Source organism: Doryrhamphus excisus, chromosome 15 (genome assembly GCF_030265055.1).
Source record: "Doryrhamphus excisus isolate RoL2022-K1 chromosome 15, RoL_Dexc_1.0, whole genome shotgun sequence".
Lineage (NCBI taxonomy): Eukaryota > Metazoa > Chordata > Actinopteri > Syngnathiformes > Syngnathidae > Doryrhamphus > Doryrhamphus excisus.
The window spans coordinates 8077286-8096804 of NC_080480.1; the positions used below are offsets into that span (position 1 = coordinate 8077286).

General features: G+C 41.2%; 1 protein-coding gene across 3 annotated transcripts in view; it reads right to left on the reverse strand.

Moving 5' to 3' along the window:
• Positions 1–19519, reverse strand: part of LOC131103034 (vesicle-fusing ATPase) — a 33905-nt gene that overhangs the window by 3957 nt on the left and 10429 nt on the right. Inside the window, exons 2-21 of one of the 3 annotated variants that reach the window (XM_058048882.1) lie at positions 17507–17524; positions 13131–13216; positions 12151–12250; positions 11944–11983; positions 11613–11779; positions 11408–11518; positions 9705–9780; positions 9238–9393; positions 8959–9158; positions 8530–8695; positions 7114–7188; positions 6007–6194; positions 5327–5422; positions 5088–5244; positions 3537–3670; positions 3295–3441; positions 2820–2954; positions 1609–1722; positions 1389–1444; positions 1081–1142 (exon numbers count right to left, since the gene is read on the reverse strand). In XM_058048882.1, the coding sequence (XP_057904865.1) occupies positions 1112–1142; positions 1389–1444; positions 1609–1722; positions 2820–2954; positions 3295–3441; positions 3537–3670; positions 5088–5244; positions 5327–5422; positions 6007–6194; positions 7114–7188; positions 8530–8695; positions 8959–9158; positions 9238–9393; positions 9705–9780; positions 11408–11518; positions 11613–11779; positions 11944–11983; positions 12151–12250; positions 13131–13216; positions 17507–17524 (2253 nt within the window). In that variant the 3' untranslated portion in view covers positions 1081–1111. The remainder of the gene's footprint in view (positions 1–1080; positions 1143–1388; positions 1445–1608; positions 1723–2819; positions 2955–3294; positions 3442–3536; positions 3671–5087; positions 5245–5326; positions 5423–6006; positions 6195–7113; positions 7189–8529; positions 8696–8958; positions 9159–9237; positions 9394–9704; positions 9781–11407; positions 11519–11612; positions 11780–11943; positions 11984–12150; positions 12251–13130; positions 13217–17506; positions 17525–19519) is intronic. The other 2 variants (XM_058048885.1, XM_058048884.1) reach the window with 2 other exon arrangements.

Below are 19519 nucleotides of genomic sequence, written 5' to 3' on the forward strand. Positions count from 1 at the left end.
AACAAATGGCTGTAACAAAATAACAACTATAGATCCATAAACAAAAACACAGGACACAGAATTGCAGTTGAAAAACACAACACAAACTGCTAGCAAAGAGGTCAATCTTGTCGACATGAATTACCAATAGGAGCTCACAATTAAGGCTGTAATTAGTCTCATATCTTGAGGTAACCTCGTTATAACTGCATTTCCTTTTCTTCTTCCATTCTCATTCATTCATCTCTAATCTCTTTTCAATGTAACACGTTCCTAAAAGGCTAGCTGTTGCCGTGAATTGAATTGACTTCCCTGCATGTGCTTCCGGCTGTTTGATTGACAGCAACCCCTGCCTGTCACAGTCACGCACACCCATCCACACACCCATCTCGCAACCCGCCCCTAAGATAGCCTCCACTGTGTGTGGTCTGCTCTCCTCACATATTCATTCATTCATTTTCGACCGCTTATCCTCACCAGGGTCGCAGGGGTGCTGGAGCCTATCCTAGCTGTCTTCGGGCGAGAGGCGGGGTACACCCTGGACTGGTGGCCAGCCAATCACAGGGCACATATAGACAAACAACCATTCACACTCACATTCATACCTATGGACAATTTGGAGTCACCAATTAACCTAGCATGTTTTTGGAATGTGGGAGGAAACCGGAGTACCCGGAGAAAACCCACGAATGCACGGGGAGAACATGCAAACTCCACACAGAGATGGCCGAGGGTGGAATTGAACTCGGGTCTCCTAACTGTGAGGCCTGCGCGCTAACCACTCATTCACCATGCAGCCATCTCCTCACACAGGTGATTGATAAAAAACAAGATTTTAAACGCACGTTTGAAAATTGGAGCCTGTCGTTCAGAAATGCGGGATGGCGAGTCAATTTGCGGGACGCATTAAAAATCATTCAAATGCGGGACAGCCCTGCGCAAACCGGGACATATAGTCACCCTACTCATGTCCCAGTTCCTTAAGCTAAAACTATCTAAAGACAAAAATCAACACGACAGAAAACTACTCTACGGATACAAACGACTAACTAATGGCTCACTAGCTTTTCAAATCATTGGTCTCATGTATGTGGACCTTACCCGAGCACAGAGAGAGCCACTGACTGACAGCTTAAATTCGGATTTGATTGCCTTCGTTCAACCTGGTACAAGATAAATCATACAGGTCAGTCATTGTCTCCAAGCCTCTGTAGGGGTTACCTATGTTGTTGTTAGGGTTAGTTTCTTTATACTGGGCACCTTGTGTGACAGGAATCGAACCCATAGATGCAGCATGTACCACTGCACTATCAAATATGGCAACAATGTGAATGTATAGACAAGCGTAATGGCTGATGGACTGGAAAAGGGGAAGTATCTTTTTTTTGGTATAGTAGTAGAATACTCACGCTCCCTCATCTCGCAGCAGGGACAGGAACTTCGTCACTCTGTAATCTTGGTCCATCTAGAGAGGATAAAGTGAGTGTTAGTGCAGATGTTGATCCAAAATTGGAAGTGAACATCAACCTGAGGTAAGCAGGAATGTTTGGATATTACATTAGCTGTTCTGCTGTGCCGTGTTCATCGTGTCATTGCTAGCTTTATCGTTACTCCTTCAATGGCACATACCTGCAATGACATCTCGATAAGCACAAGCAGCTTCTTGATGCCAATCCAAACTCGCTTTCCTTTAAGCTGGTGTGCAATGCTGGCCCGCTCTTTATCAGTGAAGCTCCCCAATAGCTGCAGAAAGAGCATAATGTGCAGATTGGCAGTACAGTTGAGAACCTTCAAGCTTTGATACTTGTTGAATGTCTTTAATGGTAATGGTAATGGTAATGGTGTAATGGTCGGTCTCAAGAGCTTTAAGGTTCGACCCCAGAATGCAGAGAGAAGGACCAAATGCAGGTAAATAATATTTATTCGTTGCGAAAATTGCAGCAGCAGAAAAAAGCAACTCAGGGAGTAGACGGACAAACGATAATGATCCCACACAGGGAGAAGCACACACCTGAACTAAATAGATGGGACAAATTAGGGACAGGTGTGGGTGGCTATGGCAACAAAGGCACACGAGGCAAAACAGGAAGTCCAATACAAAATAAGAGCGTCAACAACGGAAACCAAAGCCCAAGAAGCTAACTCAAACTCAACCTGTCATGTGGGAACCCACACAGGGCATGACAAATGGTAATGGTTTTATTTCATTTGAACATGCATCAGATTACAATTGAACGCATCGCATAATCTGTTTACAGTTCCACATGTCCAAAAGGAGTAGGAAGAAGCAAAGCTTATTAAATCCTACCCCTCCATCTGGTATTTTTACAATCAGTAACAGTTACATTTGTTCACTTCCTGCTTTCATAATATAGTTTAAGTTTTTTTTTTATTTTTGTCACGTACCAAAGTACGAGGTGATATGACCATCCAATGACATAATGGGTACCATAGTAAGTGTCAATATAGTGATATATATAGCACATCATGACTGGTTCAAGACTCTTCATCCTTGTATTTAGCAAACATCAACTGCTTGTATTGTTTCTTGAATTGGCTCATCGTTGTGCATTGTTTGAGGGTCTTACTCAATCCATTCCATAGTTTGATTCCACATACTGAAATGCTATGGCTTTTTAACATAGTCCTAGCATATAAGTGTTTCAAATTTAGTTCTTCCCTGAGATCATATTTCTCCTCTCTTGTTGAGAAGTATTGGATGACATTTTTAGCTAATTGGTTATTGGTTATTTTGGTTATTTATTGGTTATTTTTTAATGTGTTGCAGTGTGCACGACTGTGCAGCTCTCAGCCAGCGATTGTGGTCACATATAATTTACCTCCAAAGCATCGACAAGCTGCTCTCCTGTAGAGATGTTCGGAATGTGGATGGTAGTGCTAAAGGCATCCAACATCTCCATCTCTTGTAAGACATCCTTCCTGCTGGTGGTGCCTATGATGAGGAGCTTCCGACCCTGCAGGAGAAATCAATTACGGTACAATCCCTCGGATTAGCTGACTCAGTTTCACATTTACTTGTGACTTTGGCCAGAGACATAAGGAGAGTATCGGTTTGTGTCCACTGATCCATGTTGTTTTTGGCAGCCATTTTAGTTTTAGTCAAAAATGCTTCCTGTCGGTGCAATCTGTTTCACAATCAAATCATTATTACTGCTAATCAGACAATAAACCGCAGAGAAAGGCGGTAGTCAGTTGCACCTGAAGGCGTCATACGATGTGCACATGGATGCCTCAGGAGTCACACCAGCCATGAATCTCTCTGCACGTCACTGATGTAGGAAGTAGATCAATTACCTTGGGAGGTGCCTTCTTCAAGAGCACTAACAGGGCTTGGAGGACCAGGTTGGAGAAACGAGGACCGATGGGGACGTAGTCCAGCAGGCGTTCAATGTCATCAACCACCACGCAGCTCAACTGGGACTTATAAGCATCATCAAAGACCTAAAAGAGAAGAACATCTATGCTTGTCACTACTTCATTCATACATTCATACCTGGGAGTCAATGAAACGGCGATTTTCGTCGACGAGCACTAACCTTTTTGATGGCCTGGCACTTGGAGATCTCCGAGTGTCCAATCATCTTGTCTGGTGAACAGATCTTAATGAAGGGGAACTGTGAGTCCTCTGCAATCTTGGCTGCCAGAGCTGTCTTTCCACTGTGAGGTGGACCTGGAGAAGATTTGACAGGGTTTGGTGACACCTTGTGGCCACAGTCTTTCATTGAGTTGAGCTTGTGACGCAGTTAGGAGAGCGAATTGAATGAAACAAGGCATATCAGACGCTTTTTAATACGCGACTGCCTTGGAGACTGCAGTGTCTGTAAGTAATGTGCAATTACTAACTAAATACAGAGGTTTGATTTCCAGTCTTTTCTAATTCATTTATGAATACAAAAATTAAGTTTTGGTGTTAAAATATAGCTGATAGGTTTCTACTCGGGCTGTCAATCGATTAAAATATTTGATCGTGGTTAATTGCATTTTCTAGCCATAGTTAACTCTCAATTAATCACAGATAGAAATAAGTTTTTAGCTACAATAAGTAGGGGAAATCTCTTTGTGGTAAACGATTTGATGTGCAACCACAACAATAATTACATCAACATTTGATGTATATGGATATCAATTTCGGAATCAGGGGCGTTATTTAAAACAATACAGTCAGCAATCATATTTTTGTATTACTATTTTCTATATTATTAGCATATTAGCTCTTAAACCCGCCCACAAACATTCAGCAAATACAAAATGTGAGCGAGTGAGACCTCTCACACTGACAACAAACATGTTTTTTTTTTTATTACAGTGGAAGCTCAAAAAAAGATTTGTTTATCTATGATACTGGTTTTAAATTCTAAATGTTTGTGAGTAAAAAAGACGATTTAGGAACATTCAGAAAGGATTATTATTAAGGCTTTGCCTCAATGCACCTTTCCTTCATGAAATACAAATGAAAATACATAAAACATAGGGCAATCGTCATAAAACATTTAATCAAAATTGCAAACTCAATAATAATTTAATTTCTCTTTTAAAACACACACAAAAAAATTAATAATTATATTACAGTAAATATTGTTTTATTACAATACTGTCATATCATAAATATAAATACTATTTTCTTTCTCCATGTCCCATCAATATTTGTTCCAGCTTATGGCTACAGAGTTACCGTGCTTCAACCAAACTATAGTGGAGGCCGAGGGTCAAACAGGAGGAGTGCACGTTAATCGCGCATCAAAAAAATTGCCGCCGTCAAAGGAAACTTCTGTTAACACGTAATTAACGCGTTACCTTTGACAGTCCTAGTTTCTACACACCAGAAGGCGTCCAGATGGCTTTGTCTTCTTCTCTTGTGAATATAATGTTAGGACACTTCTAAAAAAAAGCTTGCTCTCCATCATAAATATTGGTAAATGCGATATTGGTGTATGCAACTCATACATTGGAGCGACTTCATACAATATCGTCATACTAGTTCTCTTCTTTTAATGCAAATATTCCTCTAAATCAGAGTTTTGTGTTTTTCTGTACGTAGAACCAGCTAAACATGCTCATCATTAGAAGATTGTGTTGCTGTGGCTTACCCTCGAGTAAGACAGCCACCAGCGGTGTGCGATCGCTGTTCTTGGTCTGCTGTACCAGCAGCTCTCCATCATCCAGTACGTGGGTAACTGGGTCACCCCATTTGATGATGCCGTTCATGATGTAGCTGGAGTAATCCTCCTGGTTTGTACCGAATGCCTGGCGAAAACAAAAGGAATCATTTATTCACTGTTGAAGAAATCAACTATAACTCACAGCCATTGTAGTCGGTCATACGCACGGGTTTAATATCATTGTTGAGCGATCCCATGAAGTCATCCCTTGTGACCTGCAGCTTCTCTGCCCTCTCCATGTCCACCTCAACCGTGGATGTAGCCTGGTAAAAGAGGGCACATGAAAAATCAAACAGGCAGGGATGTGAGAACCACTGTAGGCTACAACTCCCTTGATGGATATATTTTTAAATCATAACTGAGCATCAAACAGATTCTGCTATATAGGATGCAGCTTTCAAGTTAAAGGCAATGGATATAGCAACTTTTACTCAAGTCTGTCAGTGGATCCTGACAGCGGGAGGCAGTGTCAAAAAATCCATTATCACCGAAAGGCTGGAGTACTGCGTGATAGAATAATGGAATAATGAAAAGAGAGACTGAGACTGACAAGGTGTGTGACGAAGAAATTATGAGGCTGATCAATTCTGACACTGAAGAAGACGACTTCAGTGGTTTAAGTGCAAAGGAGGAAGATGAAAACTGCATTGAATGTCTTTTCTGATAAGTTACTGTTTAACTAACCGTGTTAGGCACTGTTTGGGAAAAAAAATATTTAAGCTAAAGAAAATCTTTTTGTGTAGCATCTTTCGGTGCACTAATTATTGCATGTTACATCGTGGCGAGTCCGTAATCAGGAAAAAGCCGAAACAAACAAACAAACAATGTGGACACCTTCTAGACTGACCTTGATGTGTCGGTTCATGGCAGTGGACTGTGCGGCCCTGACCAGCCCCTCCAGCTCTGCACCGCTGTAGTTCTTGGTTTCAGCTGCCAACTCCGGTATGTTGACATCGCCAGCCAGCAGGTTGAAGCTCCGCATCTTGTTCGTGTGAATAGTGAGAATCTGAACACGACCTTTCTCATCAGGAAGACCTGGGCGGAAAATGATGATGACAGACGTGACAGGTGAGTGAAGGGGGCTTTAATAGCAGAAATCAGAACTGAATTTCCTTCATTAAAAGAACATTGGACAACACTGTGAACCATGCTTTGGTGGCATGCTTTAGTTAACGTGGAGGGACTTAGGCCTAAAAACCTAAAAAGTGGAACCTTCAGCATTTAACATACTGGGCGCACTAATGGCAACTAGGTATCTCTTTCTTTGGCAGGAGCCAATCACAAGCCTTCAGTGCACTCACAACGAGCTTGTCAACCCATTGGAAATTGCAGGTCAGTATGTTAAACAGTATAACAACGTAACAGTCTGACTTACAGTGTCATCTTACAAAAAACACTAATCGTTCATCACACAGCAACTTAACACTCAACATATATACCTGCAAAATATACAAACATAATAATAATAATAATACATTTTATTTGTATAGCGCTTTTCAAAATACTCAAAGACGCTTTACAGAAAAAATTGAGTTGAATGAAAGCAAGTAAACAGAGTAAAAGATACATTAAAATACAACATTCATTCGTTTATACACAGCTAAAACATGGTAAAAGTGGGGCACAGCAGTCAGGTATAAAAAGTTAGACATTAAAAACAGATTAAAAACAGAAGAGGTGGGTTTTTACGTGTACCATGTACCAATATGAGTTTAAAATTAAAAAAATGACTCTTAAAGGCTGCAATCACATCAGCCTCCCTCTGAGCTCTGAGTTCCTTTGGCTCCCTCTGGTGGACAGACACAGCATTGCAGCACATTCATCACATTCCTATGCTGCTTTGACACTTGAGGCTCATATATGTATAAATGTGTTTTTTCTTTTAAATTTAGTAGATGCGGTTTATACACCGGAATTTACAGTTAGCTTAAAAGAACAGATCTTCAAGACTCACCAATTTCCATTTTGACTTCAAATCTGCCAGGCCTCATGAGGGCATCATCAATCAGGTCAGGTCTGTTGGTCATCCCTAGTGAGAACAGAAATAGTGGTGTTACAGAGAAAGAGAGGAAGCACTGAAATATGCAGGCTGGTATACCCTACAATTAAAGTGGAACCCGTTTAGGTGTCATTGGTCTCATATTGGTTGTCTCATGTCAACCTACAGTCAGTAGTTGTCGACAATACCCATTGCTTGCACCTTTAAATGTGACTTTCTCTGGACACATACACACATGAGGTGAATGATTGATAATGTAATATTTTTGAACAAATGGCAGTTCGTTTACATTGTTTTCCACCAAGTCTACTGCGAATCGGTGTTGTTGTCTCTCTCAAATCCCTCCTCTGTCTCTTTTCATCCGGTCTCTGGCTGCCCCAAATACAAAGCATAATAAAAACATCAAATGAAGTTAAACACAAATTATGCAACAAGAGACATAGCACACATTTCGCACACAAGTCTCCAAAGCACATACAGACTTTGAGCTCATCTATACCCCTCGCCTAAGTGGCTGTATGTCACAAGAAATAAACCAGATCCATTCATGGACACTCCGAAAATGACAATAATGTCTTAATTATGCATGTATGTCTGGTCAAAATAAACATAAAGACAAACAAAACAAAATCAGTGTATATTGTTATTACCCACTAATGTGCGGAAGTACATTTTGATGCATTTAAGTACGCTTGTAAATCCCAGAAAATACATCTACACTCAAAATGTGAATTTGACTTAAATTACTTGGTGTATGTGAAGGCAACTCTTCATAGTTAATAATAACCCAGTTAAAGTGTGATTCAAATCTTGTGCTACTATTAAAGAGACTGGTCTTAGGCAAATAGATTTTCAATTGTGTGCTATCTAAACACATTATTTCATAAAACACGGTAACAATTGGCATATTTCACACAGAGCAAAAAAATGTATCATGATTAATTAATTAATTAATCATCCAAAAAGTTAGCACAGCTTCCATACCTGATTGATTGCATTTGACTAAATAATCTTGATTAATTAATCATTAATTAATCATTAATTAATCTTGATTAATTAATCTTGATTGCTTAATTATTGACCTGTGATTAATTTGATTTTTAAAATTCAATCATTTGACAGCCTGAGTTATAAGGAGGAAAAAAAGCCTCATTTTGGCACCAGTATCAGATAGCATCTGAATGATACCTGAACTTACTTAAACGGGTTCCACTTTAGCACATTTGGCATTTGACAAGATTAACAACAATAAAGGGAAGGGATTGTCATGTCCACAAGATGGGACTCTTTCTAGGATTTCAAGCAACTGTACGTTCATAAAGAGATAAGGAAAAATGAATGGGGCGATGTCACATCAACAGCATTACTCACCAATGACCAATATATTATTAAGTTGCTCCACACCATCAATCTTGGACAGGAGCTGGTTGACCACAGTGTCGTGTACGCCTGTGCTGCTCGCGCCTGTGCCTCTCTGCTTGCAAATGGCATCCAACTCATCAAAGATGATGATATGCAGGCCGCTGTTGGCTCCCAGCTGGAGTCGGTATTGTCACAATTGTTAAATCCCATGTTGTATATTCTCTCTTTAATATTGAAATTGCCATATTTTCCGCACCATAAGACGAACCAAATTATAAGGCGCAGTCTCAATTACGGGGGGCTATTTCTGTAGTTCACCTATACATACGGCGCACCGTATTATAAGGTATCAAAAAAATAAATGATGCATGAGAAAATGAAAGCCTTTTAAGTGCTCCTTATAGTGTGGAAAATACGATATAAAGCATAGTTGCACACCCGCTTCTGCTCCTCCTCTGCCTCAGCAAACAACTTGCGGATGTTGGCCTCTGACTCTCCTACATACTTGTTTAGGATTTCTGGACCGTTGACAATCTTTGGCTCGCGGGCATTCAGCATTTTACCAATCTGTCTGGCCATGAGGGTTTTACCACAGCCTGGAGGTCCAAAGAGCAGGATTCCCTTCACGTGCTTGCAACCTGGACACAATCACAGTGCAAAAATTAAGTTCATACCAATACAGTGTACACAATGTACGTTAAAAAGGGGAATTCTCACCCATCTGCTCCACAATGTCAGGAGGGAAGACTCGAGAAGCAAAGGCTCTGCGGAAAATGTCAGAGAATTCTTTATCCAGACCTCCAATTCCCATTTTCTCAAAGTTCCAATCTGGGTTGATGATTGTTTGACGTGCCTCCTTGGTTTTTGCCTTGCCTTAAAAAAAACATAAGAAGATAGAAGGAATATATGATGCTCCAAAGTACTCCACTTTGTTGTGATAAACTGTACATTCATTACTTTTACCATCAACTTACCACACTTACATGATACTTTAGTTATTACGGTCAATATAAGTGTATTTGTATTAGGTCTTATGGTTGTAAAGTGGTCCTACTGCCATCTTGTGGAGGTACTAGGTACTTCAGTTTCCTAACATAATCATTATATAATTCTAAGAAATAAACAAATGTATATATTACGCCTCTTAATTGAAATCTTTTCTTCTTTTTAAATAAGTAACGTACCAACAAGTGTCAAGGATGAACTCTCTGCCTTCTCAAAAATCACCTGGCTGTTACCCACCAGGAGTCCAATGTCAATCTGCCCAAAGAAAAAGAAGACAAATTAGTCTCAAACTCTTAGAAGAGCTTTTGACCTTTGGCGCAGGAAGGCAGCGAAAGTAAACAGGCAATGAAGCATGACATCATCTCCCTATTGGCGGAAAAATTACAGCATGAACAGCAGAGGGAGGTGAGAAAGGTGAGCCTACAGTGCCACCAAGTCATGCCAAGAGGCACATGATGGCTTTGAAAAGCCAACGTTGGCCTGACATTTCCCTCAAGGATGTTATCATTTTTTCAAGAGGTTGCATTTTGTACTTTTTAAGACGCTGCGAATACGCTGTTCTTGCTAAATTTGACATTTCATATGTGCATTATACACATTATACTTTGTGATTTTGGCCCAATGTGTTAAAAGTCGACATGAAAACATAATTGCACCATAGCGCTATTGAATGCCATTTATTGTCACTATACACATGTACAATAAGATGAAGTACATAAAACACTGAAAAGTATAAGCAACTAGCAAAAAAGCTGTATCGGAAAGCCGTGAAGATGGACCTTTCATGGTATCACATCACTGTGACATCACAGTGAGCCTTCCTTTTATAGGCGTTCCTGGGTACAAGCTGTAGGCCTGCCCTGCTCCTCGCTCTGCTGCACAGTTTTGTCTTGGGAGTGTGACCAATCACACCGAAGGAGGTGTGCCCGGAGACGGGCCATGGGTGGAATAACAAATAAATAAATAAATAAAACATAAATCCAGGGAAATACGTCTGGAATAGGTGCAGATTCTGGAAGATCTTTCTGTGTGGGTTATTGTGTGTGCCTGCTCTATGGGAGTCCACAACTCAATACAAAGGGCCAAAATGAGCATAGTAGGTATGGTGTCTCATTAGATGACTTGCTGAAGGCATCATTGTCCTGTGTGATGTGTAAAATGTATGTTTTTTGAGAGTGGGAGGGAAAAAAGGTACACAACAGTGGCAGGAGGAGTGAGGATCGAGTGTGAATCCCGGCATTCCCTATTTAGACAGGTATTGTGCTCGCTCTGTTAGTCCCTCCTCACTTAACCTCTCCTTGCAATTTATACAGAACACTCATTCATTCATTTTCTACAGGGATTGCAGGGGTGCTGGAGCCTATCCCAGCTGTCTTTGGGCGAGAGGCAGGGTACGCCCTGGACTGGTCGCCAGCCAATCACAGGGCACATATAGACAAACAACCATTCACGCTCACATTCATACCTATGGACAATTTGGAGTCGCCAATTAACCTAGCATGTTTTTGGAATGTGGAAGGAAACCGGAGTACCCGGAGAAAACCCACACATAAGAGAATAGGCAAACTCCAACAGAGATGGTTAAGGGTGGAATCGAACTCGTGCCTCCTAGCTGTGTGGCCTGTGCGCTAACCACTTGAACACCGTGCAGACCTTGTGCAGAACAGCGATACAAAAAGGACCATAGAGTAATGAATAAATGGCCTAAACTAATGTCTATAAATGAATCTTTACACTGTCCCTACTTTTTTCCATACCTACAGAGTGTGACCCATGGCAGTCTTTAGTCTATGAAATCCAGCTACCAAAACACTACTGGTGAAGGTAGTACATACACACACACACACACACACACACACTATTTCTGCAGTTGCAAACCTACCTTCTGTGGTTTCTTTCCAGAGGCTGCTTCACCTTTCAAGATGCTGGCATCCATGGCCTCAATATCTTTGACAACCAGTCCAAAGAGTTTGTCACAGAAACTGAACACCAGCTGAAACAACAACAACAAAAAAGACAGCACATCCAAATCCATGCTTCCTGTTTGTTCGTGGGCGTAAGCACGCAGGCATCACTAAACAGCAAACCTGCTGTGTGACTGAGAAGCCCTGGCTGTTGAACTGCTGGATGAACTCGGCAGCCATCTTGTCGGAGTCATAAGGTGAGGAGTCGGTGCTCTTCTTCTGCAGGAAGTCGATTTCGATTGTCATGGCACCGATGCACTGCTTGGACTTGTCAAAGTTGTAATTGGACACTATAGGCACACACATTGATTGTTATTATATTTTAGTGTTTACAATGTTAGCATTTAGTTAGGTCTTTGGTGGTATTGACTTTCAAATGATACACAATATGCACTACACACAGCAAAGCATGCTTAGGTAACTTGTGTGGTCAACTTGATAATAAACAAAATACCTTCCACCTCCTGGCCAATGGAGAGACCCGCCCATTTTCGCTACAAGACAAATAAAAGAAAGATTATTTCCTCAACAAGTAGTCAAGGTGATGAAGGTGATGTCACTGTTGGGTATTGAGGGACCTTGAGACTGGACTGGACTATATATAAGAAGTGGTTAAGATATGGTTGGTGTATAGGTGTACAGAGTATGCTTGTGTGGGTACCTGTGGGAGACTGAAAGCAATTGAACCAGGCGCCACCGTGTGGTGGGTCTTGACCGTAAACACAAATTTGTGGTTGGGTGTGGTCTTCACAGTCACATGTCTGTGGAGAGACAATTACCTTCATTCAATCCTTGGGTATAGCATCCTTTTCCATCTATTTTCTATGCCGCTTATCCTCACGAGGGTCGCTGGGGGTGCTGGAGCCTATGCCAGCTGTCTTCGGCCGAGAGGCGGGGTACACTCTGGACTGGTGGCCAGCCAATCACAGGGCACATATAGACAAACAACCATTCACACTCACATTCATACCTATGGACAATTTGGAGTCAATTTGGAGTTAACCTAGCAAAAATCCACGCACACACGGGGAGAACATGGAAACTCCACACACAGATGGCTGAGGGTGGAATTGAACACGGGTCTCCGAGCTGTGTGGCCTGCATGCTAACCACTCGGTCGCCATGCAGCCTCCTTGTGTATACCTTATAAACTAAATCATAAATGATAAATAAATGAACCTAAAACAGGTGGGTGTGGGAGTGGTTAGCACGCAGACCTCACAGCTAGGAGACCCGAGTTCAATTCCACTCTCGGCCATCTCTGTGTGGAGTTTGCATGTTCTCCCCGTGCATGCGTGGGTTTTCTCCGACAAAAACATGCTAGGTTAATTGTCGACTCCAAATTGTCCATAGGTATGAATGTGAGTGTGAATGGTTGTTTGTCTATATGTGCCCTGTAATTGGCTGGCGACTCGTCCAGGGTGTACCCCGCCTCTCGCCCGAAGACAGCTGGGATAGGCTCCAGCACCCCCCGCGACCCTAGTGAGGAAAAAGCGGTAGAAAATGAATGAATGAACCTAAAACAATAATAATCCCGAAACCCTACACCCGATTGCTAACAATAAAAAAAATGGGTGGTGTCTGCTGTGTATCAACACTGAAAGACAGAGATGAGGGGGTGTAATAATGATGGTGACTCACTGTCCGGACTGCAGATCCTTCTCGCTGACCACAGCACAATTTGTCAGTGACAGCTCATCTGTCGGGCACCGTGCTGCTTGCATGGTCTGCAAAGAGAGAGGGACAAGGAAATTATGGGATTAGCACATACCCAAAATACAGACTAGAGATTAAATGACATAATGGACAGATGAGAGATTAAAGTCTTCATTGTTGTAATTGTGCAAGGTACACAGGTACATGACCAATGAAATTTAGCGACAAACCACAATCTCAAGTAAAAGCAACCTGCATTATTTGCAGTTATGCAGTTTGGTTATGTCGACAACCAGTTACGTCCACACCAGTCAATCAACAAGTTCCGCTGTATGTGTATTGGTCAGCAACTTTAGTTTCAATAGGGATATTTACTGTACATAAGGCGTAAATCAACAAGAATTACAATAAAGGTTCTCAACATTTTCATCAGTGTGGTTTTTATTTTCTGTTTTATTGTGCTAGTTTTTTTTCCCCCGTTCACTTTCATCCTAATAAATTAAATGGAAAGACTTTGCAGCACAATTGAATCGTTCATGCTGATTAAATGCACCTGACAGAAAATCAACCGCAAGCCTCAGCTGAGAATAGAAATACCAATGCAAATGACTGCAGCCTGAGCACGTGACTTTGTAACCATGGCAACTGCATTAAGCAACTCAAACCAATAGCGCTACAGACAATAAATCAGTTTTACTGCTGGCAGATTCATCGGAGTCAGCGAAGGTGTTTCAACCACAAATTGTTTGATGACAACTGTTTCAGTGAAGCCTTACAGCAGCAACAACCAACAGTTAGCTCGGGGTGGGTATTGATACGCGATATGCTGTCGACGGTTATGGTAGTAACCAGATCAAAGAAACTTCATGTTGATATGAAATAAGCAGTTTTTCCCATTCAATAGTCACTATTGAATGTTACAAATGTATTAGTTACTATTAATTTAGTTAGTGCTCCCTCAGTCTATCATGATTAATAATTATTATTATTATGAGTAAAAAAATACTGAAAGACAAGTCATATGTAGTATTATGGTCATTAGGCATCAGTAATGCTACACTCGTGAAACATTACATTACCTTATAACACTGCATGTAGTCAGCCATGGCATGTCTGACATAGTGAAAACAAGTTCTCCCATTCCGTGTGGAAGTGGTACGTTTTCAGCTTCTTACTTTATTAAGTTTGGAATAAATTAATTGGAGGCTGGGCTGCATTGCAACCGAGTGGTTAGCATGGCCACACCCACCCTCGGCCATCTCTGTGTGGAGTTTGCATGTTCTCTCCATGCATGCGTGGGTTTTCTCCGGGTACTCCGGTTTCCTCCCAGAACATGCTAGGTTAATTGGCGACTCCTAATTGTCCTTAGGTATGAATGTGAGTGTGAATGGTTGTTTGTCTATATGTGCCCTGTGATTGGCTGGCAACCAGTCCAGGGTGTACCCCGCCTCTCGGCCAAAGACAGCTGAGATAGGCTCCAACAGTGAGGATAAGCGGTAGAAAATGAATGAATGAATGAATGAATGATTGGCTGTCCCCCTGGACTGTTTGCCAGCCAATCACAGGGCACATTTAGACAAACAACCATTCACATTCACTGAGATTGGTTGGCGACCATTCCAGGGTGTACCCCGCCTCTTGGGATAGGCTGGGATAGGCTAAGTACCGGTTCCGGCGCCTATTAAACACCACTACCATTTCAAGAGTACAGATTTGGCCCCCCCGTAGCAGACAATATCCAAACAAAACCAAACCTCATGAGTCAACTTATCAGTTCTTCTGGAGTACAGCTTCAGAATGCCCCATTCAAAGCAGTCCTAAAGGTTCGAGACTAAAAGAGCTCAAAGGTCTCTTGAAAAAATTACCTGTACCTGATGGCAAAAAATATATATACTTCGAATTACTTGTAATACTTTTAATTCTAAAAAATGACAATGAAGTGTGCAAGAGCAACCGTAGTAATTTACAGTACAAAAGCTACAGCTATTTTGTTTCCTCAAGACTCCAAACTGAGCATCTTATGCATATTTTTAGCCATACAGTGCAATTATTTTGACTATAATTCAGTGCTGCTAAGAATTAATAATTTTTTTTCACCAAAAATGTACCTGAGTCGCTTCAGTGACTGACTCGGGTACTCAATTCCCTCAAGTCACTCAAAAACAAAGCGCATCCACAGAAAACACCAGTCTTGATTGAGTCCCTGTGAGCGAGTTTGACTGTTCAACAAAGACAGGAGTTGTCGAGTTTGCGATGCAATTGGAGCAGGAAGGGGAAAGGGGAGTTGATTTGAAGCAAAGACGATAACTTTTTTTTCCATGGCGCTAATACATTTCTACAAATGCAGTTAAGCCACCTTGACGCTTGCACAAATTTTGCTGTAGCAATATGTGTCACTTTGATGGCACAACTGAAAGTGCTTGAAATCCGTTTAGGCATAAGTTACGCATTTAGCACACAATTCATGATTGAAAATGGTGTGCATTGGCACGGAATGTCAAACTACCACATGTACATCTAGTGTACAACATGGTACGTGCAACGTGTATTGCTCCCACGTGGCCATGCATAGTCAACAAAACTTCCTGCATCCATGAAGCAATCATGGCATTAACTGGTCCCTCACTTCATTCTTCTATTTGCAAGGGGCCTACAAAATGTTGAACTCCAATATTATCTCACAGTACTACTGTGGATGGGAATGGAGGAGAGGGATCCCTCTCAGCAAATTCTGACTTGCCTTCAGCCTCTGTGAAGTCCAGACACTGCTGGCTCTCCCTCTGTTCGTCTGATTAAATTACCTGTCATTATTTTCAAAGAGCTGCATGGTGGTCAAGTGGTTAGTGCGCAGGCCTCACAGCTAGGACACCAGAGTTCGCTTCCACCCTCGGACATCTCTGTGAGGAGTTTGCATGTTCTCCCCGTGAATGTGTGGGTTTTCTCCGGGTACTCCGATTTCCTCCCACATTCCAAAAACATGCTAGGTTAATTGGCAACTCCAAATTGTCCATAGTTATGAATGTTAGTGTGAATGGTTGTTTGTCTATATGTGCCCTGTGATTGGCTGGCGACCAAACCAGGGTGTACCCATTCTCTCGCCCGAAGACAGCTGGGATAGGCTCCAGCACCCCCGCTACCCTCATAAGGTTTGCCAGTAGAAAATGAATGAATGAATCAATGTAATTCTTGATAAATTATATGTTCACTCGTAAATAAAACTAGAAGTAAAATACTCTTTAATGCAACAACTTTACAGCCTGATACCAGAAAGACAAAAAGCAAAAACCGCTGCAGTGCTGGCAAAATTCCAAATGTCTCCCAACCAAAGTATTTATGGCATCTAGAGCAGGCTTTCTCATTTTCACAACAATATTTTTCATGCATGTGATAATTCTAATCAGTCTCATTCATTTGTCGACATGCAGCATCTGCTTACACCTTACACCTTGATATTCCTCAACCAATGCAAGAAGAAGATACAAGACTCTAACCAATCCCAGTGCCTCAGTCATCCTGTGGTTCTCATCCTTGAAAATCAGATTTGCCCACCTGCTGTAGTCATGCAGGCAGTGGGGTTGCCCTGCGACTGCACAGCCAGGATGCTCATTTGTTTCCATGACATGATGCAGAGCAGGCTTTGGGAGCCTTTGAAAAGCCATTAAAGCCTGTACATGTATTTCCGTGAGAACCGCATTATGTATTTTAACACTAAATACAAATAATGCATGCTGGAGCTAAAAAAGTGGTGAAAAAGTTATCTTAAAAGTTCATTTGTAATTATTTTTGCATCACTTTCTGTATGTAAAAGTATAATTATTGTCTATAAAAATTGTAAAGTGTTAAAATATTTGAGTTATATATTATTAATATTTTCTATGGTCAAACTTGCCTTGGTTAGAGTCAGTTTTGGTTTGAGTCAGACCTTCTGGAACGGATTCACGACGCTAACCCACGTCACCACTGTATATACATACGGCCCCACTTATATGTCACCTGTGACTGAATAGCTTTGTATAGCGAGCCAACTTAATGAAGACAGCAATATTGGAATTCAGTAACACCATTTTGCTCGAATTAGAACACCCAGGAGGCTGGAACACCCTGGAGGCTGAATTAATAAATGCTAATGATGTGAGGTGCGTTTCCCCTTCGGTCTGCGTGTGTATGCACGGGGTGACTCAGCTGCAATGGGACCAAAACACCACATCCGTATCCGGCATATGATCCTGCCTGCAGCAGTGGCGCACTTCCTCAATGCAACCAACCCTCCAGTCCGACGGCAATTAGCATGCTGTCATGCGGGAATTGCAAGTGTATTCCACCTCCTTTTGATAGTTGAACTGTTGTGTAGCCATACATACCTTGAAAAATATTACCACCTTGTGGCGCCAGCGTAGGCAAGCAGAGAGGAAGGACAGAAGACAGTTTTTGAGAAGGAGGGGGCCTGGAGATGCAGCTGCGAAGCCGTGGGGGGGGCAGTGGTCAGACGCATTGACAGGTATGGATTCATGAATGGATGGATGAATGCATGAAGGCCAGAAATGAGGATATTTCACACTGATTCCTTATACAGTCATTCCTTGCCACATCACGGTTTGAATTTTGTGAATTTCCGCAAAGTAGTATTAAATAATAATTGGAGGATTTTCATACAGTAGTATGCAAAAGTTTATTATTCAAATTGGGACAAGAGGCCAAGTTTGTGAAATGACACCCCATAAATGTGACAGCCATCCCTGCGGGACAAAAACAAACTTAGAACTATTCTACTAATTTTTGGGACTTTTGTAGTGACTTCTGGACTCCTCCAGAGCAGCTATGCACGAAACCTTTCTAGATCTTCCAGCCTCTGCGCCTCTTCCAGCAGTGTGTTCTTGGAAACGGTCTATGGAATTTACTGCACCCCCGACCCTCCTCCCACCTAGCCCACCGTAAAATCAAAAACTGCTTTCAGGGCTCGCTTCCTACTGCACAAATTTCCATTATCTGACGCGTTAGCATTGTTTAACATGAGAATTAAACAATGTAACAACAGTTGCAGGTCAGGAAAAAGGAAAAGCATAATAGGACACATTTAAAAAGAAAATGTCACTGTGGATTAAAGAAATAAAAAAATTTAAAAGTCACATTTGGAGTCCGTAGACGAATAACTATAGCTAGCTAGTTGGTAGAGACAGTAGAGCCAGGCAAAATTAGTAAACAACAATGATACCGGTTAAGGGTTTTTTGTCTTATTTTCTCTTATTATATCCACTATATTGGGTAAATGCAAATGTAAAGTGCCTACTCTATATGGATGAATATCTATATCTCATGTCTAGAGGGCTCTAATAATGTTAAAAATATATATTTTGAAACAGGTTTTCTGTGCCATAACTACAAAAATGTTGTATTTAAAAAGAAGGAATCCTACTTCATGGAAATGCACTTATCATGGTCAGGCCTGGAACCAAATAATAGTGATAACCGAGGGATTACAGTATTGGATTCTTTACATATACAGTAAATAAATGAATATTCCCAATAACTACGAGAGTACCTTGCGAGATCCCGGTTCGAACATCGCCCCATCACTCTATTACAGGTTTTCACAAAGTAATTAATGAATTGCTGTTCCGTGGTTGAATATTATTTGAAAGAAAATGTATATTTAACCAAATTGCACTTATTTTTGGCCTAAATTAAGCACTTTCAAGCATAAAAATTGCTAAATTAACAAATTAAATGAACTAAAATACAAACACATAGCAGAAGAAGCGTTCTAATTGTGAATGTAGTATTCTACATTGGCCACTAGGTGTGGATATTTGGTGACTTTAAATCATCTCACAACAGGCACAATAATATTAGCATAATAATCATAATAGTCATAACATTGGGGTGATAACCAACGACAAGCTAAAACTCATCTATGAGCCTCTGACATCACTTCCTGTCCTCTACACATCTGTCCATCTAATCTGTTAATTTATTTATATCCAATATGTCTTATTTGCTCTGAAAATAAACATGTTTTATATGCCGTAACAACAAAAATAATCAATTTATTCATACTGAATCCTACTTTGCAAAAATTCAGTTATCGAGGTTGAGTGCGGAACCAGTTAACTGCGATAAACGAGGGACGACTGTAATTTTTACATTATGTTGACGAGTTATACCCCAAATCTGGTATACTACGCCTCCATAAGAAAAGGGTCATGCAAGTGTTGATGACATGGCAGTATTCCTCTGCTCCAACAGTCTTAATGCGGCATGAACACAAGGAATGGGATGAATGGATGTGTGGAAAATGAATGAGTGGGAACAGTACAACACCCTAATTTCCTAATTGGATTGGTGGTGGTGTAAGGGGAGTCATTCTGACATATTCT